The sequence below is a fragment of the Ricinus communis genome, chromosome 10 (genome assembly GCF_019578655.1).
Source record: "Ricinus communis isolate WT05 ecotype wild-type chromosome 10, ASM1957865v1, whole genome shotgun sequence".
Taxonomy (NCBI): domain Eukaryota; kingdom Viridiplantae; phylum Streptophyta; class Magnoliopsida; order Malpighiales; family Euphorbiaceae; genus Ricinus; species Ricinus communis.
In genome coordinates this window covers 5,824,901-5,839,277 of record NC_063265.1, presented here as the reverse complement: position 1 = coordinate 5,839,277, position 14,377 = coordinate 5,824,901, and the positions used below count along the sequence as shown (strand labels likewise).

At 28.1% G+C, this 14,377-nt stretch overlaps 1 protein-coding gene and 1 non-coding gene across 3 annotated transcripts; both read right to left on the bottom strand.

Annotated features, from left to right (window-relative positions):
- Window positions 1-1,370: 1,370 nt before the first annotated feature.
- Window positions 1,371-1,442, bottom strand: TRNAQ-UUG. Its single transcript has one exon. It is a non-coding gene; the product is annotated as a tRNA-Gln (tRNA).
- A 2,434-nt stretch (window positions 1,443-3,876) lies between these two features.
- LOC8267530 (putative receptor-like protein kinase At3g47110) lies at window positions 3,877-8,112 on the bottom strand. 2 transcript variants are annotated; one of them, XM_048370201.1, is made up of 3 exons: window positions 7,711-8,112; window positions 4,645-7,250; window positions 3,877-4,458 (listed from the first exon to the last, which is right to left on the bottom strand). In XM_048370201.1, exons 2-3 carry the CDS (start codon window positions 7,151-7,153, stop codon window positions 4,019-4,021), a joined length of 2,949 nt encoding a protein of 982 aa, XP_048226158.1. In that variant the 5' UTR covers window positions 7,154-7,250; window positions 7,711-8,112; the 3' UTR covers window positions 3,877-4,018. The 2 variants fall into 2 exon arrangements, with proteins under 2 accessions (XP_048226158.1, XP_002528120.2); XM_002528074.3 differs by having other exon boundaries at window positions 4,645-8,112.
- Window positions 8,113-14,377: the final 6,265 nt, after the last annotated feature.

The window sequence follows — 14,377 nt, the reverse complement described above, 5'->3', positions numbered from 1 at the left end:
TTTCGAGACAGATGGTTATTATAAATCCTAGTTTTAAGCCTTTTTTATTTACTGCAATTTTCATGTTTCAACTGCACAACATTCACATTAGACAAAATGTAAAAAATCGACAAAATACTCGGCAAAAGATTAGGCCACCTAAAAAAATCTTCTCTCTGGATTTTGGTCTATCCATGATGACTAGTTGGAAGCTTTCACCTTCATATCTCTGTCCCTACACTTACAGAATTTTGATTGTCCTTCATAAAAGATTTTCTGGTTTCACTGCCTTTTAGAGCTTGGTGAGGAGGAAGAAGAAGAAGCCATTACTATAACTTCCCAAGATCTCTTTAGATTATTTATTCTTTAAATACCCCAGTTTTTTCTTTCTTCCCAATTCGAATTTTAGGGCTCTTTCCCATATAAGATCGAAGCTAAGTGAGAGATGAAGGATATATTACTATTATTAAAGTCTCACATCAACTGCTTCAAATATCCGTTTACTCCTAATGGAAACTCTGTTTATTTAAAGGTCTAAGATGCAACAAAAACATTTTTTCTTATGTTTTTACACCAAAAAAGAGGATTAGGGACTTTGTACTCTTTGCTCAAAACGTTAAGGGCAAATATGTACCTTTTCTTTTAATATATCAGCTAGAAAATAATTTTTTAAATAATTATATATAATCTAATTAAATAATAAATAAATTATTTTTCTCACAATATTTCTTTTAAATAATAACTTTCAAAAATGAATTATTTTCCAGTGTCAGATTCATATTTCTATGGTTTAGAAATGATGAACATTTTCCCCTTTAACCTTAGATACAAATCTAACATTTTCCTTCTTCCTTCTTCATTCCTTTAATCTAAACAAGAATGTAAATGAGTCTCATATTTTTCCTCTAAATTTCTTCCACTGATTTCAAAGACCTCAAGTTATTATCGTAAAATATTGTGCATTTAATTTTATAAACTTTTGTTACTTTTATTAGCTGATTATTGCTTAAAATGAGAATAAAACAAAATTAAAATCAATAGTTTGATAATGATAATAAATATCACTACCAGAAAAGGAACAATTGGTTGATTAAGAAAAATAACTTTGACCTTCCAGAAAAAAAAAAAAAAAAACTTTGATCATTTTAAGATTGTAAACCTTTCTACAAGAGATTTCTTTTGTAACTTTAAGCATGTCCTCTAAACAAAATCGTTTCAATAGTATATTAATTATTTTAATTTATCAGAAATTACAAATTCAAAACATATTTACTAGAAAAGTAAGTTACAAAAATAATTTAATTTTATTAAATTAAGAAAATACAATTACATGAAGGAATCTTGAGCAATGAAAGAAACTATTCGAACGAAGGAAAATAAAAATTTTAAAAAGGTCCTACCGGGAGTCGAACCCAGGTCGCTGGATTCAAAGTCCAGAGTGCTAACCACTACACCATAGAACCTTGAGATGAGTACTTGTTTTGAGGATTTAAAATATAAACAGTACTACACAGTGTATTTCTTTTAAAGATACACTAAAGTGAGTATTACCCTCTTTAACATTTCATTTCTATTCTAAGCAAATTCACATTTTAAGTTGTAAAGTGGCTCGAAAAATCCAGATGGACAAAAATAAATAATGAGAAAGTCTTCAAGCAGACAAGTGAGTTCCTTTTGAAGAGAAAGGTCGGAGTCGAGCAATAAAGGCTAGTCTATCTCTTTTGCTGTCGGTGCAACCAAGTAAAGTACCAGCGCCAGAATCACCACTAGGGAAACGAAATTTCCTTAGTCCTTTTTCTGTGAAATAAAGCCAAGCCTTTTCCGCCTTCCACTTTGGTTGGACGGCAGTTCCGGGAGCCAGTAGCGGTAACAGGTCGAGGGATATCAAAGAGAAGGTGCAGTTAGTCAAGCCTACAGTTCGAATACCGCGGTTAAATATTTTGGAAAGGGACCCTAACGGTTAGTGTGAAAATTTACCCTTAAAACTAATTATTGGCTAAAAAGTATACGAAATTGTCAAAAATATAAATCCCTTTTTATAGCTGAGACTAAACAGAGTTAACATTTGGTAGAGATTTGATAAATACATTAACCTGTTGAAAAGATATCAGTATGTAACTTCTGAGTTCTGGGTTTCAACTTATCACTTCTTTTCATTAATCTTCTTTCTTATCTTAACTGAAAGTGATTATTATAACTTTTCAAAAATAATATATTTTAAGAATTTGACACATTAGGTTTCATCTCAGCTCAAATGTGAAAAATGATTTTAAATATTTTCATATATATCTGGAGGAATTGCAAAAAGAAATTAACCAACTTAGGGCATTTCAATTTATATATTAGGCCATTATAAGAATACAATAGATCACTTTTTTTATTTAATATTTGGTAATATTAATTAATAAATTTTCAAAGAACTAACTTCGTGTCATTGAATAATTAATAATTATATTATTTAGTAACTAATAAAAATTAAAAATAAATTTTTAATTATTAACTATTAGAAGTAAAATACTCATTATCTGAATATCATTTATTTTTACATTGTTTTTTCATTTCCAAACCGAAAATTTATCTGTTTCATTTAAATAAAAACTCATTTAAAAATCTAACTCATTAAATCTATAATTAAATTAAATTTTAATAAAATAAGTAAAGTTTAAATAAATTCTATATTAGTAAGACTATATATTTTATAAGACTAATTTTATTTAAGTTTTTATATCATCTTTCTTTCATATTCTTTATTTCTATGATTTTTTTATTGTAAGTTATTCAAATGAAAAATTAATTTCAATTGAAGTGAATTTTAAAGTTATTATTTAACAAAGAAAATATGTCCATTTGTAAATAAAATGTATTTCTCAATACTTTTAACGAAAGATAGTATTAGTGTTTATAATTTTAATACTAATTTATAGCTGGAAATTTGAGATTTAAAAGTTACCAAAAAAATTGTTTAAAAAGTTATTAAATGCAAAGAAATTTTTTTTTCTTTTTACACATATTTTTACTAAAAGAAAATTATATTTTCTATAAGGTGCAATTATTATAGTATTAGCTTAGTAATTTATTAATTTTAAATTTATATATATAACTTTTTTTAATACAATAATCTTATACTATTTTATAATTTTCAAATTTTGTGTAATTACTATTTACTTTTGACTTTTAATCTAATACATTGGTTGTCTCTTGTGTCAATTTTTATTATATCAAGTCTCTAATTTATTTTGACAAAACTAACTTTTGACTCCTTCCATCTAAAGCCAATGCATAAGAAAACGATAAATTAAATTATAATTTGATTCTTAAACTTCTTATCAAATATTAAATTTATTCATTTTTTAAGTTAAAGTAAAAAATTTATTTTTAGCAGAGTTTAATTCTAATGTTTAATAAACTAATAACAAAAGTAAATATTTCTAACTATAAATATATATTTTATTTTAATAATTCAAATTAAAAAATATATAGTAATTTAATCTTGTTTCCCTAGATATAAATATTTTAAAATATTTAAATCTTTAGAAATAAAATGTGCTTAAACTTAGAGTAGATAAAAAAAATATTAATTATTTTTGTTAGTACTAAAATTAATTTGTTGTAAAAGAATTATTATATTCTAACTTGATAAACAAATAATTTTAAATGAGTTTCATGTTTGGTAAAAGTTAAAAATATTAAATTATAATTTTATTTAATAATTTAATTATTTGACCGTATTAATTTCATACGCATATATATAGTAGTTAGTTTTGTAAAAATGTAAAAAAACTTTATGGTTTTGTGAAATCGTAAATGAGTTTTAATATAATAAAAACGAGACAGAAACAACTCATACATTAATATTACTAATTATTTATAAATTAAAATTTCTAATATTAAACAATCTTTTAATTTATAAAATATAATAATTATACTGCAGTTGACTTTTTAAAAAATATATAAGGTTTTGTGCTGATAATTGCAGTTGTCAAATATGGGCCCCTCCAGCTCCTGGAGGAGCTTTGACACCATCTTTGGTTAACATCTATTACACACTTCTTCTACTTTTGTTCTTTGATCTAAGAAATGAATCTCTGTTATCAAGCAATTTGTTGACAACCAAGTCCATAGTCATTCGCTTTCCAGGCGATCTCGAAGAACAGGAAAGTCCAATGCTTATTATTGATACCAGGCATTTCTCTATTTCAATTGTATTCGATATACGGGCATCATTGTCTTTTTCTTCTATGTCATCTCTACATGTCTTATTATCATCATCTTCATCTTCTTCTTCTTCCTCTATAAGCATTGTTGAGTCAATAACACCCATGACATGTTCAGGCAAAGCCATTGCAACAAACTTGTGAATGCTTATATCATCTGTGAACATGTCATCAGTCGGCCTTATTCCAGTAAACATCTCCAGCAATAGTATCCCATAACTGTAAACATCTCCAAAAATAGAGACTTGGCCACCCAATCCATACTCTGCAACACGAAAATATGCTGTTGGTATGATGGGAAAGCATATAATGATAAAGAAGCCATTTGAACTGTAACTCTCACAAAAACGGGTCATGCAGTTTAGAACATACTGTGCACAAGTGTCTGTGATTTAAAAATCAAAATGGTGCTCATGAGTTCAATATTAATTATTCAGGTTGAAACAAATACCTGGAGGAATGTAGCCAATTGAACCCTTTAAGCTAACTGACATTGCTTCAGTTCTTTTGAAGGGAGTTTCTGATGCTTCAAGGAGGAACCTTGCCAATCCAAAATCACCAACATGGGCTGTCATATTTTTATCGAGAAGTACATTGCTTGGCTTTAGATCGCAATGAACAATTGGAGTTTCACAATAGTGATGAAGATAATCCAATGCAGAAGCAATATCAATTGCTATGTTCAGTCTCTTGATAAAGCTCAATCTCATAGTTCTATCTTGCTCATCTGCTTTAGGATGCAACCAGTCATCCAAACTTCTATTTGCCATGAACTCAAACACAAGAGCTTTGAAGTCATTGCCTTGATGATCAATGCTTGAGCAGGTGGTGATGATTCGAATGAGATTCCGATGGCGTATGCTTCTCAATGCATTGCATTCATCGATAAAACTCTTTGAAGCTCCTTGCTGTTGAAGATTCAAGACCTTAACCGCAACGATTTCTCCATTACCAGACAGTACTCCTTTGTATACCGAACCAAAACTCCCCAAACCAATCAAATTTTCAGCAGAGAAACCATCAGTTGACTTTGCAAGTTCCGTGTAAGATATACCCACTTGCCATTCTTCAGGTGCAGCAGAATGTTTCTTTCTCGAGTTCCTTGCCATGCAGAAAATGGCAACAATACATGATGCAACAATGACAAAAACACCTGCAATTGCTGCAGGGATGACTATCTTGAAAGTTTTCCCTTGCTTTTTGTTCGAGCATGTAGGCAAAAGTAAGTCTACCGTACCTCCGCAGAGTTTATCATTTCCAACTATGGAAATGGCACTTGCATTTGCAAATATACCTTTTGTTGACACCTCTCCATCAAAATTATTATAGGAAAGATTCAGATGCCTGAGAGACAATAACTCGCTGAGAAATTCAGGAATTTTCCCTGACAAGTTATTGCTCGAAAGATCCAGTTCCATTATACCTCTTAGATTTTCTAAAGATTTAGGAATTATTCCTCCAAATTCATTTCCTTCTAAATGCAGGAATTCCAAACTAATACAACTGCCAATGGAGCTAGGAATTTCACCAGACAATTTGTTGTCCGACAAATCCAACTCCATAAGATTGTCTAAGTTATCTACTTCTGACGGTATAGAACCAGTTAGGAAATTGTGAGACATGACCAAAGAAATTGAGAGGGAAGAAAGACCAATAACCTCTTTGGGTATGCTTCCATTAAGATTATTACTCGAAAGGTTTAGATTTTGAAGATTTTGACAGTTTCCTAGAGTTGAAGGTATACTGCCTTCAAACCTGTTTTCCTCCATAAAAAGCCTAGTTAATCTAGTCAAGTTACCTAAGGACGATGGGATTGATCCAGAGAATCTGTTATAGTTTAGATGCAGACCTTCGAGGTTCTGCAGGTTCCCCAGAACAGCAGGAACATTTCCACTAAGAAAATTACCTTCTAATCCTAAAAGGGATAAGCTAACTAGGTTCTTAATCCCAATAGGAATGCTCCCACGAATCAGATTTTGGCCTAAAGTAAAAATCTGTAACTGGGTTGAAAGGTTACCAATGGAGCTAGGCAATTGTCCTCCAAAATGGTTGTTTGACAGACCCAACACCTCTAAACTGGTGCAATTAGACAAAGAAATTAGAAAATTCAAGCCATCAACTTCCCAACTTCCCAAATTGTTTAAATCAAAATAAAGTCTAAGTAAGCCTTTCAATCTTTGTAAATTCTCAGGAAAATTCCCAGTAAAACCATTTCGAGAAAAATCAAGAACCTGAAGTTCAGAAGCATTTGAGAATGATACAGGAATAGACCCTGTAAAATTGTTAGCACCAATAGCAAAGATTCTCAGTTTAGGAAGAGTTATGCCAATATCTGACGGTATTCGGCCATGAAGCTGGTTTTGACTAACAGAAAAAAAGTATATGGAAGAGATATTATAAATTGAAGAAGGGAACAAACCTGAAAGATAATTGCCATAAAGTTGAAAAAAGCCCAAATTTTTCAGTCTACCAAACTCGTTAGGTATGTTCCCATGAAAATTATTCACGGCGAGTGAAATAGCAAAGAGAGAAGAAAAGTTCCCTATCCAAGTTGGGATGGTTCCTGTAAGATTGTTCTCTCCAAAAGCAAAGACAACTAACTTAGACAACGAGCTAAGCTGTTCAGGAACTTCCCCAACTAAGTTGTTGCCAGATGCTTCAATTACTCTAAGTTCCTTACAGTAAGTGAGATTGGTTGGAATTTTCCCACTAAAGAAATTGTAGGTCAAATTCATATGCTGCAACTGCAATAAACGACCCATTTCTTGAGGAAGTTGGCCGAAGAAGCTGTTGTTCTTCAAGTTGAGGCCTGTAAGATAGGTGAGGTTACCTATAGAATGTGGTATAGAGCCAGCTAATCTTCTTGATTCCAGGTCCAAGATTGCTACCCTGTCATTAGATATAGTGCAAGATACACCAACCCAATCGCAGAAATGGACAGAATCATTCCAAGAACTCATTATTCGAAGAGGATCTTGAGTTATGAGATTCTTGAAGTCGAGTAAAGCAAGTCTGTCGGTCTCATTTCCAAGTGTAGCTGCTCTTGCAGATTCCAAGCTAGTGCTCATGCACAAAACAAGAATCCAATACACAAGATTAAAGAAAACCCACTTGGATTTCAGACAAGAATCCGCCATTTTCTTGCAAATGCAGAATTACTAAACAGTTTCTGCCAGAATTTTCGAGTCTCAGGAATTCGATGATAACTTTGTGGAATAGAGTAATGACACATAAATGCAAGTTTGTTGGAAAAAGGTCAAAGAATGGTCCCATGGTTTTAATGTAATAAAGCAAATGGTGAGCTAAACAATTATGATGAACAAAAGATTTTTTTAAAAAAATCATACAAGAATTAATTGCAGTTGAGAAAATTACATCCACATTAGTGGAGGTAACATATATCTATCAGCTGGACTGAAATAGTAAATGCAATTTAAGATTTTGATATTTGATCTTCTTACAGCTGGAACCGGACAGTTGCATATTCAAAGTATGTAATTGAAGTACTTGCTAATACCTGAGCTACCTTGGACTTTTCTGGGTGGAAACTGATATCATCAAGATATGAGATTGTTGTTTGAGGCATTTTGGCCGCAACTTTAGGAGTTGAATTGTTGTTCTACGATGATGGCTGGGAGCTCACGTTTTGCCTCGAGGATTGCATCATATGATTTGCCTGTGGCTTTAGGATAAATCTATCAGTTGGCACTTGCTGCATATTGATTATTGTTATAGGCTCAAGAATTGCATCATTATGATTTGGAGCTTGCATGTTGCCTCAAGAATTGCATCATATGATTTGGAATTTCCTTTGGCTTTGGTACAAATTGATCAGCTAGTGCCTGTTGCGTATTTTGACTTCAGATTAAATTGTTGTTCTGTAATGTTGGATATGGAAGGCATACACATACAGTCCAAAGCAAGTAACAATCAAAATTCCATAACATATTTAAAAACTCGAATAAATATACCTGATGTATATGAAAATTTATTGTATTAAAAACCATGAAAGTAGTTCCACTTTTTCTATTCTCTAATAAAAGTAATAATATGAGTTTAACATATAATTTTCCCTAATTACATTTATCTCAAATTATTTAACAAAAGAATACTTAGATAATGTATTAAAAAACACTTACAGAAGTATTAACTTTCTTTTGAGTCCCTTGACTTATTTTGTTACCTTTGGCATTGGGTTTACATGTCCTTGTATTATGTCCCACTTTACCACATTTACTACACTTCATTATCCTGTCTATTCTCCCTAGCTGATAAGGATTTTGAGGCTCATCTGGGTCTCCAATTCTTTTCTTTTTAGGTCTTCCAAGTTGCTTCTTTGGGATAGGTGGCAAGAGTAGGTTTTCTCCACTTTTAATCCACATTTCTTGTCCATTTATCGGCGTGATAAAGAAAGAGTATGTCTTTATATATATATTTTTATGAAAATATAGATGAACAAATTCAGGCACATTTTTTTAAAAAATAAATGGCAAAAATAACATGTTCATGAGGAATATTTGAAACATGTCATTTTTATGTAACTTATTAATTAATAAGTTAATAAAAAAAATTATAAAATTATATATAAATTTAAATTTTTATATTAAAAATAAATATATATGTCAAAAATAAAAAATTCATGTCTCTATATTTATGAGTCCAACTATCATTAGGTACACCAAAGTTGTCATAGTTTAGGTAGTGATTTGGATAAATTTATTGGGCCGATGTTTCCTTGGAGAATTTTTTTTTTTTTCGAAATTTTAAATTTATAAAATTTAGATAAAATTTATAGTAGCTGGAAAAAATGGACAATGTCAATTTGTGAATTTTCTTTTATATTTATCATACTTCAAAGTTCATTATTTAATAAATTTCTGCTAAATCTTATATGTGTCATTCAAATCTACCCATTATATTTTATAAATCTATAACAATAGATATTATTTTAATTCTAGTAATTTATTAATATAATTATATACTAAATCAGCCAAATCTAATAATTTATTTTTTTATATTTAATTAGTAGTATTTAATAATTATGAAATTTATATTTATTATTTTAATCTATATAAATACTTACAAACTATATATAAATTTAGTGACGATCTAAATTAATGAGAAAATATATAAACTAATAAATTAATTAAACTAATATCAATCAATTATATATCATTAAAACATATAAAATTAAGCACTACTATGGTATCCTAGTAAAATATAGTTTTTCTTTTGTATGTATAAAAAAAAATTATAATTTAAAGTTTATGGAACTATAAATCCATAAAAAACACACAACCACATAAATATACTTATATTTTGAACAATGTCATTGTAGTACCTTATTTGTCAATCTTTTAAGAAACAAAAAATTATTATTTTATGAATTTAAGGACACAAATATTATTTATAATAAAAGAGTTAAAGATTAAAATACATACTAATAAAATATACTAAAAGTAATAAGTGAAAGAAGATTTCATTCACTTTTCAAACAATAGGAACAAAAATGCAATAAAGGTTAAAACTTATTGAGAAAATAGTATACTTTTTGTAAATAAATAATGGATTCTTAGAGAATTAGTTATTTTAATATTTTTTTACTATTTTATATATCAAATATTATATTTCATAACTTCCATTTTAGATAAATTTTTTAAGTATTGTATAGCAACATAAAACAATTTAATCATAAATCTTAATTATCCTATAATCCTTTTTTCAAATTATTTTTTATAATTTCAACTTTTTGTTAATTTTTTTAAATTTTTTTTTCATAATGTAATAATTATCTTATTAATTAAAAAATTAATTTTTCTTTTTATTCGTCACATTTGTACTTATTTATACCATTTGTCTCTCTTTTCATTCTATTTTATATACATTTTTATTGAGATTATTTTGACAGAGTTTAGTTTCAAGTAAAAAAATGTATCAATAAAATTAATGTTTATATTAATAAATAAAATATTTTTAATGTATTTATTAAAAAAAAATTTAGATTAGATCTTTTATGCAATTTAATAAATATATATATATATATATATGATAGCAATATTTTAATATTATTTTTCTCTATCCTACATTATATGATTTTCTTTTAACTTTTAGAGAATTAATCTATTCTAACATATTTTTCTAATATTTTAAAGAGTATTATGTTACAACTTTCAACATTTTATTTACGATATTTAATTATTTCATATTTCTATATCCTTTTGGATTCGTATTTCTAACTTTCACTTTAAAAAATTTCCTTTTTAAATATTGTATTACAATATACAACACTAAATTTTAAGTATTTAATAGTCATTTTTTTCTCCAAATTCTTCTTTATAATTTTAATTTTTGATTAGATTTTTAAGATTTTCTATTCTCATAGTTGAATAATTATCTTAACAATTAAAGAACTATTTTTTAATTATAATATTTATATTTATTAATACCTTTCATTCCTCATTACATTTTATCGTAAATATATTCCAATAGGATTATTTTAATATGGTTCAATTTTAAGTAAAGAATTCAGTTAATTAAAAATGAGTTTTTAGGTTAAATTTTTTAAAATTTAATAAATTAAAAAATAATATAAGATATTTTTATTTTTTTATATGTAAAGCAAGAAAAATATTACTAAATTGTATACTTAAAATATATAAAATACTAAATCAACAAACACAATCACTTGACTTGTGTAAGAAACCTAACATTAGGAGGTATACAGTGATTAACCCTAAAAATAATAGTCTGGCTGATGTCCATTGCTTTTCTCTGCCATAGGTAAAGAAGATTCGGCCTCGCTGAAATGAGTAGTGAAGGACCTTAAGTGGAATCAAACTTAAGGAAACTTTACCATTTACCATTTTCTTTTAAAGGCTTAATTATTTCTGAATTTTTTATTTTTTGACAAATTTAGCTAATTTTTCAGCCTTTTTCTAATTAAATCTAAACTTTATTTTCTATTTCAAAATCTAGCAATCTGGTGAAATTAAACTAAATATCCGGGGGACTTTTACTTATGCGGCATCAAAAACTTTTAAAAAATAAAAGGAATGATGAGTGAGCAAAAAAGTAATGTTGATACATCACATATATGCGCATCATTACAACAGCAATGGCGTTGAATGAGAATAAAGATTAGAAGATGCAGATTAGAAAGACATAGCAGATTTATAGTTGATAATGATGACGCTAACGATGAGATTGCTATAATGGATTACAACAGTAATATTGGTGGTGGGATTGCAACGGTAAGTGGTGGCAGTAATGGCGGCAGAGGATGAGAAAAAAGAGAAGATATATATTAGAAAGGCATGAGAGATTATATAGTCGACAATGATGGTGACATTACTAAAGTGGGATGCAGAAATGACGTTGGTGGTGAAATTGTGGTTATGGGTAGCAGTAATAACGCGGGCGGCGCGGGTGAGGATGAGAATAAAAAGAAGGCATGGGTTTTGTTTTGTTTTGATAGTGGCTTATGAGTTAGCATTACTTTAGTTTTTATATGTTTTTAAAATTTTTACTAATTTTTTTTTATTTTAATTCAATATTAATTTTTATTATAATTATAGTTTTATCAGCATATTTTATAAGATTATAATTTCATTTTATTTCTTTTACTTTTTTACTATTATAAATATATTATTTGATATTAGTTGTAGATCTTAAAGAACTAATGTTATATATAATTTCTGAACAACTTATATTATAAATTTTAGTTCTTAAAGAATTATATTATAAATTTCAAATTTTAGTTCACGAAGGACTTGTATTATAAATTTTAGTTTATGATAGACTAGTATTATATATAGTTTTTGAAGAATTTATATTATAAATTTTAATTCCTGAAGAACTTGTATTATAAATTTTAGTTCCAAAAAAACTAGTGTTATATATAGTTTTTGAAGAACTTATATTATAAATTTTAGTTTATGAAGAATTTGTATTGTAAATTTTAGTTCCTGAAAAACTATTATTAGTTTTATTTCTTAAAGAACTAATAAAATTAATAACTAAAGGTATAAATTCAAGAAGAATTTTGACCATAAGTTCCTGAAGTACTAAGTATCTTGAAATAAAGTATCCCAATCTATTAAGAAATTAATATTTTATATTCCTGAAGAACTAAATATATTAGTCTTTAAAAGATTGATACTAATTGACGTGTTATTTTTATTTTGTATAGAAAGGTAAAATATTATGGATTCTATTCAATTATTAGTAGGATTAAGAACAAATTATACATATTTATGTCTTACAGACAGTACTACCACGTACACCATATTAAGAAATATCTAATATTTTCTCACTTAACAATGAAAGAAACTTATGTTAATATAATATATGGTAGTAAAAGAATAATTGAAGGCTCTAGAAGAGCAAATATATTACTACCTCGAGGTACATATTTCTTTATTAAAAATGCATTTATTCTTTTCAAAATCTCTTAGAAATTTATTGAGCTTTAAATATATTCACTGAAATGGATATCATACTGAAACTACAAATATGAAAAATGTTAAATATCTCTATATTACAACCCTAACAATGGGAAAAAAATATGTATTGGAGAAATTACATGCTTTCTCTCCTGATTTATATTATACATATATGTGTACTATTGAAACAAATATGGTAGTAAACCAGAAGTTTACTGATCCAAATATTTTTCTTATTTGGCAATGATCGATTAGGTCATCCTGGATCAACAATGATGAAAAAAATTATTAAAAGATCTTATAGCCATCCATTGAAGAACCAGATGATTATTCAATCTAATGAATTCTCATGTTAGCCTTGCTCTCAAGAAAAGTTGATTATTAAGCTTTCACCGAGAAAAATTCAAAATGAATTATCTAGATTTCTAGAATGTATACAAAGTGATATTTGTGGACCAATTTATCCACCATGTAGACCATTTAAATATTTTATGATATTAATATATACATTAACAATATGGTCACATGTATGTTTATTATCAACTCGAAATCTGGCATTTGCTAAATTACTTGCTCAAATAATTTGATTAAGAGCATAGTTTCTAGAATATACTATTAAGACAACTCGTCTTGATAATACCGGTATATTTACATCTAAGGCAATTAATGATTATTGTATGTCAATTGGAATAACTGTTGACATCCAGTAGCTCATGTTCATACTCAAAATGGTCTAGCGGAATCTTTTATTAAATGTCTCCAATTAATAGCTAGACCATTGCTTTTGAAACAAACCTCCCAATAATTGCTTGAGAACATGCAATTTTATATGCAACAACTATTATTCACATCAGGCAAACTAGTTATCATAATTGTTTACCATTACAGTTAGTTTCTAGCCAGAAGCCAAATATTTTTCATTTGAGAACTTTTGGATGTGTTGTTTATGTCCCAATTGACCCCCCACATTGTACAAAAATGGGACCTCAAAGGAGATTGGAAATATATATTGGATATAATTCTCCATCTATAATTAAATATCTTAAATCATTTACGGGAGATGTCTTTACTACGATATTTAATAATTGTCATTTTAATGAGGCTTTGTTTCCTAAGTTTCAGGGAAAGAATAAGCAATTAGAGAAACAAATTGTTTAGAATGAGCCATTATTGAATCATCTTGATCCTTATTCAAAATAATGTAAACTAGAAGTTTAAAGGATCATTCATTTGCAAAATATAGCAAACTAATTGTTAGATGCATTTTGTGATCCAAAAAGAGTTACTAAATTTCATATACTGGCTAAAAATGATCCAGTTAGAATTGATGTCCTAGTAGGACAATATGTTAATATTATAACAAATGAGTCCATGACATGCTAGAAGCATGGCAGGCCACTTGGTTCCAATGATAAAAATTCAAGAAAGAAAATGGAACAAAATAAACCAAGTGACAGTCCCAAAATTGATGTTCCTAAAGAGTCTATAACAAAAGACATAGAGGAACAAGTAACACCAGAAGAGGTTCAAGTGGATGAAGATGATAAAAACAATGAGATATCAATCAACTATGTTACTTCAAGTAAGAGATGGAACTAAAGTGAAACTATTATCGACAATGTATTTGCATATGTAGTGGCCATTGATATTACAAAAGAAAGTGAGGACATTGAACTTAAGTCTGTCATTGAATGTCGATAAAAAAATGATTGACCTAAATGGAAAGCATAATCCATACATAAT

Excerpts from the sequence above, each read along its gene's own strand:
- LOC8267530 (XM_002528074.3), bottom strand. The coding sequence starts at position 7,330 with ATGGCGGATTCTTGTCTGAAATCCAAGTGGGTTTTCTTTAATCTTGTG. Across the intron at positions 4,459-4,644 it reads AATTGGCTACATTCCTCCAG|AGTATGGATTGGGTGGCCAA; the intron begins GTATTTGTTTCA and ends TTCGTGTTGCAG.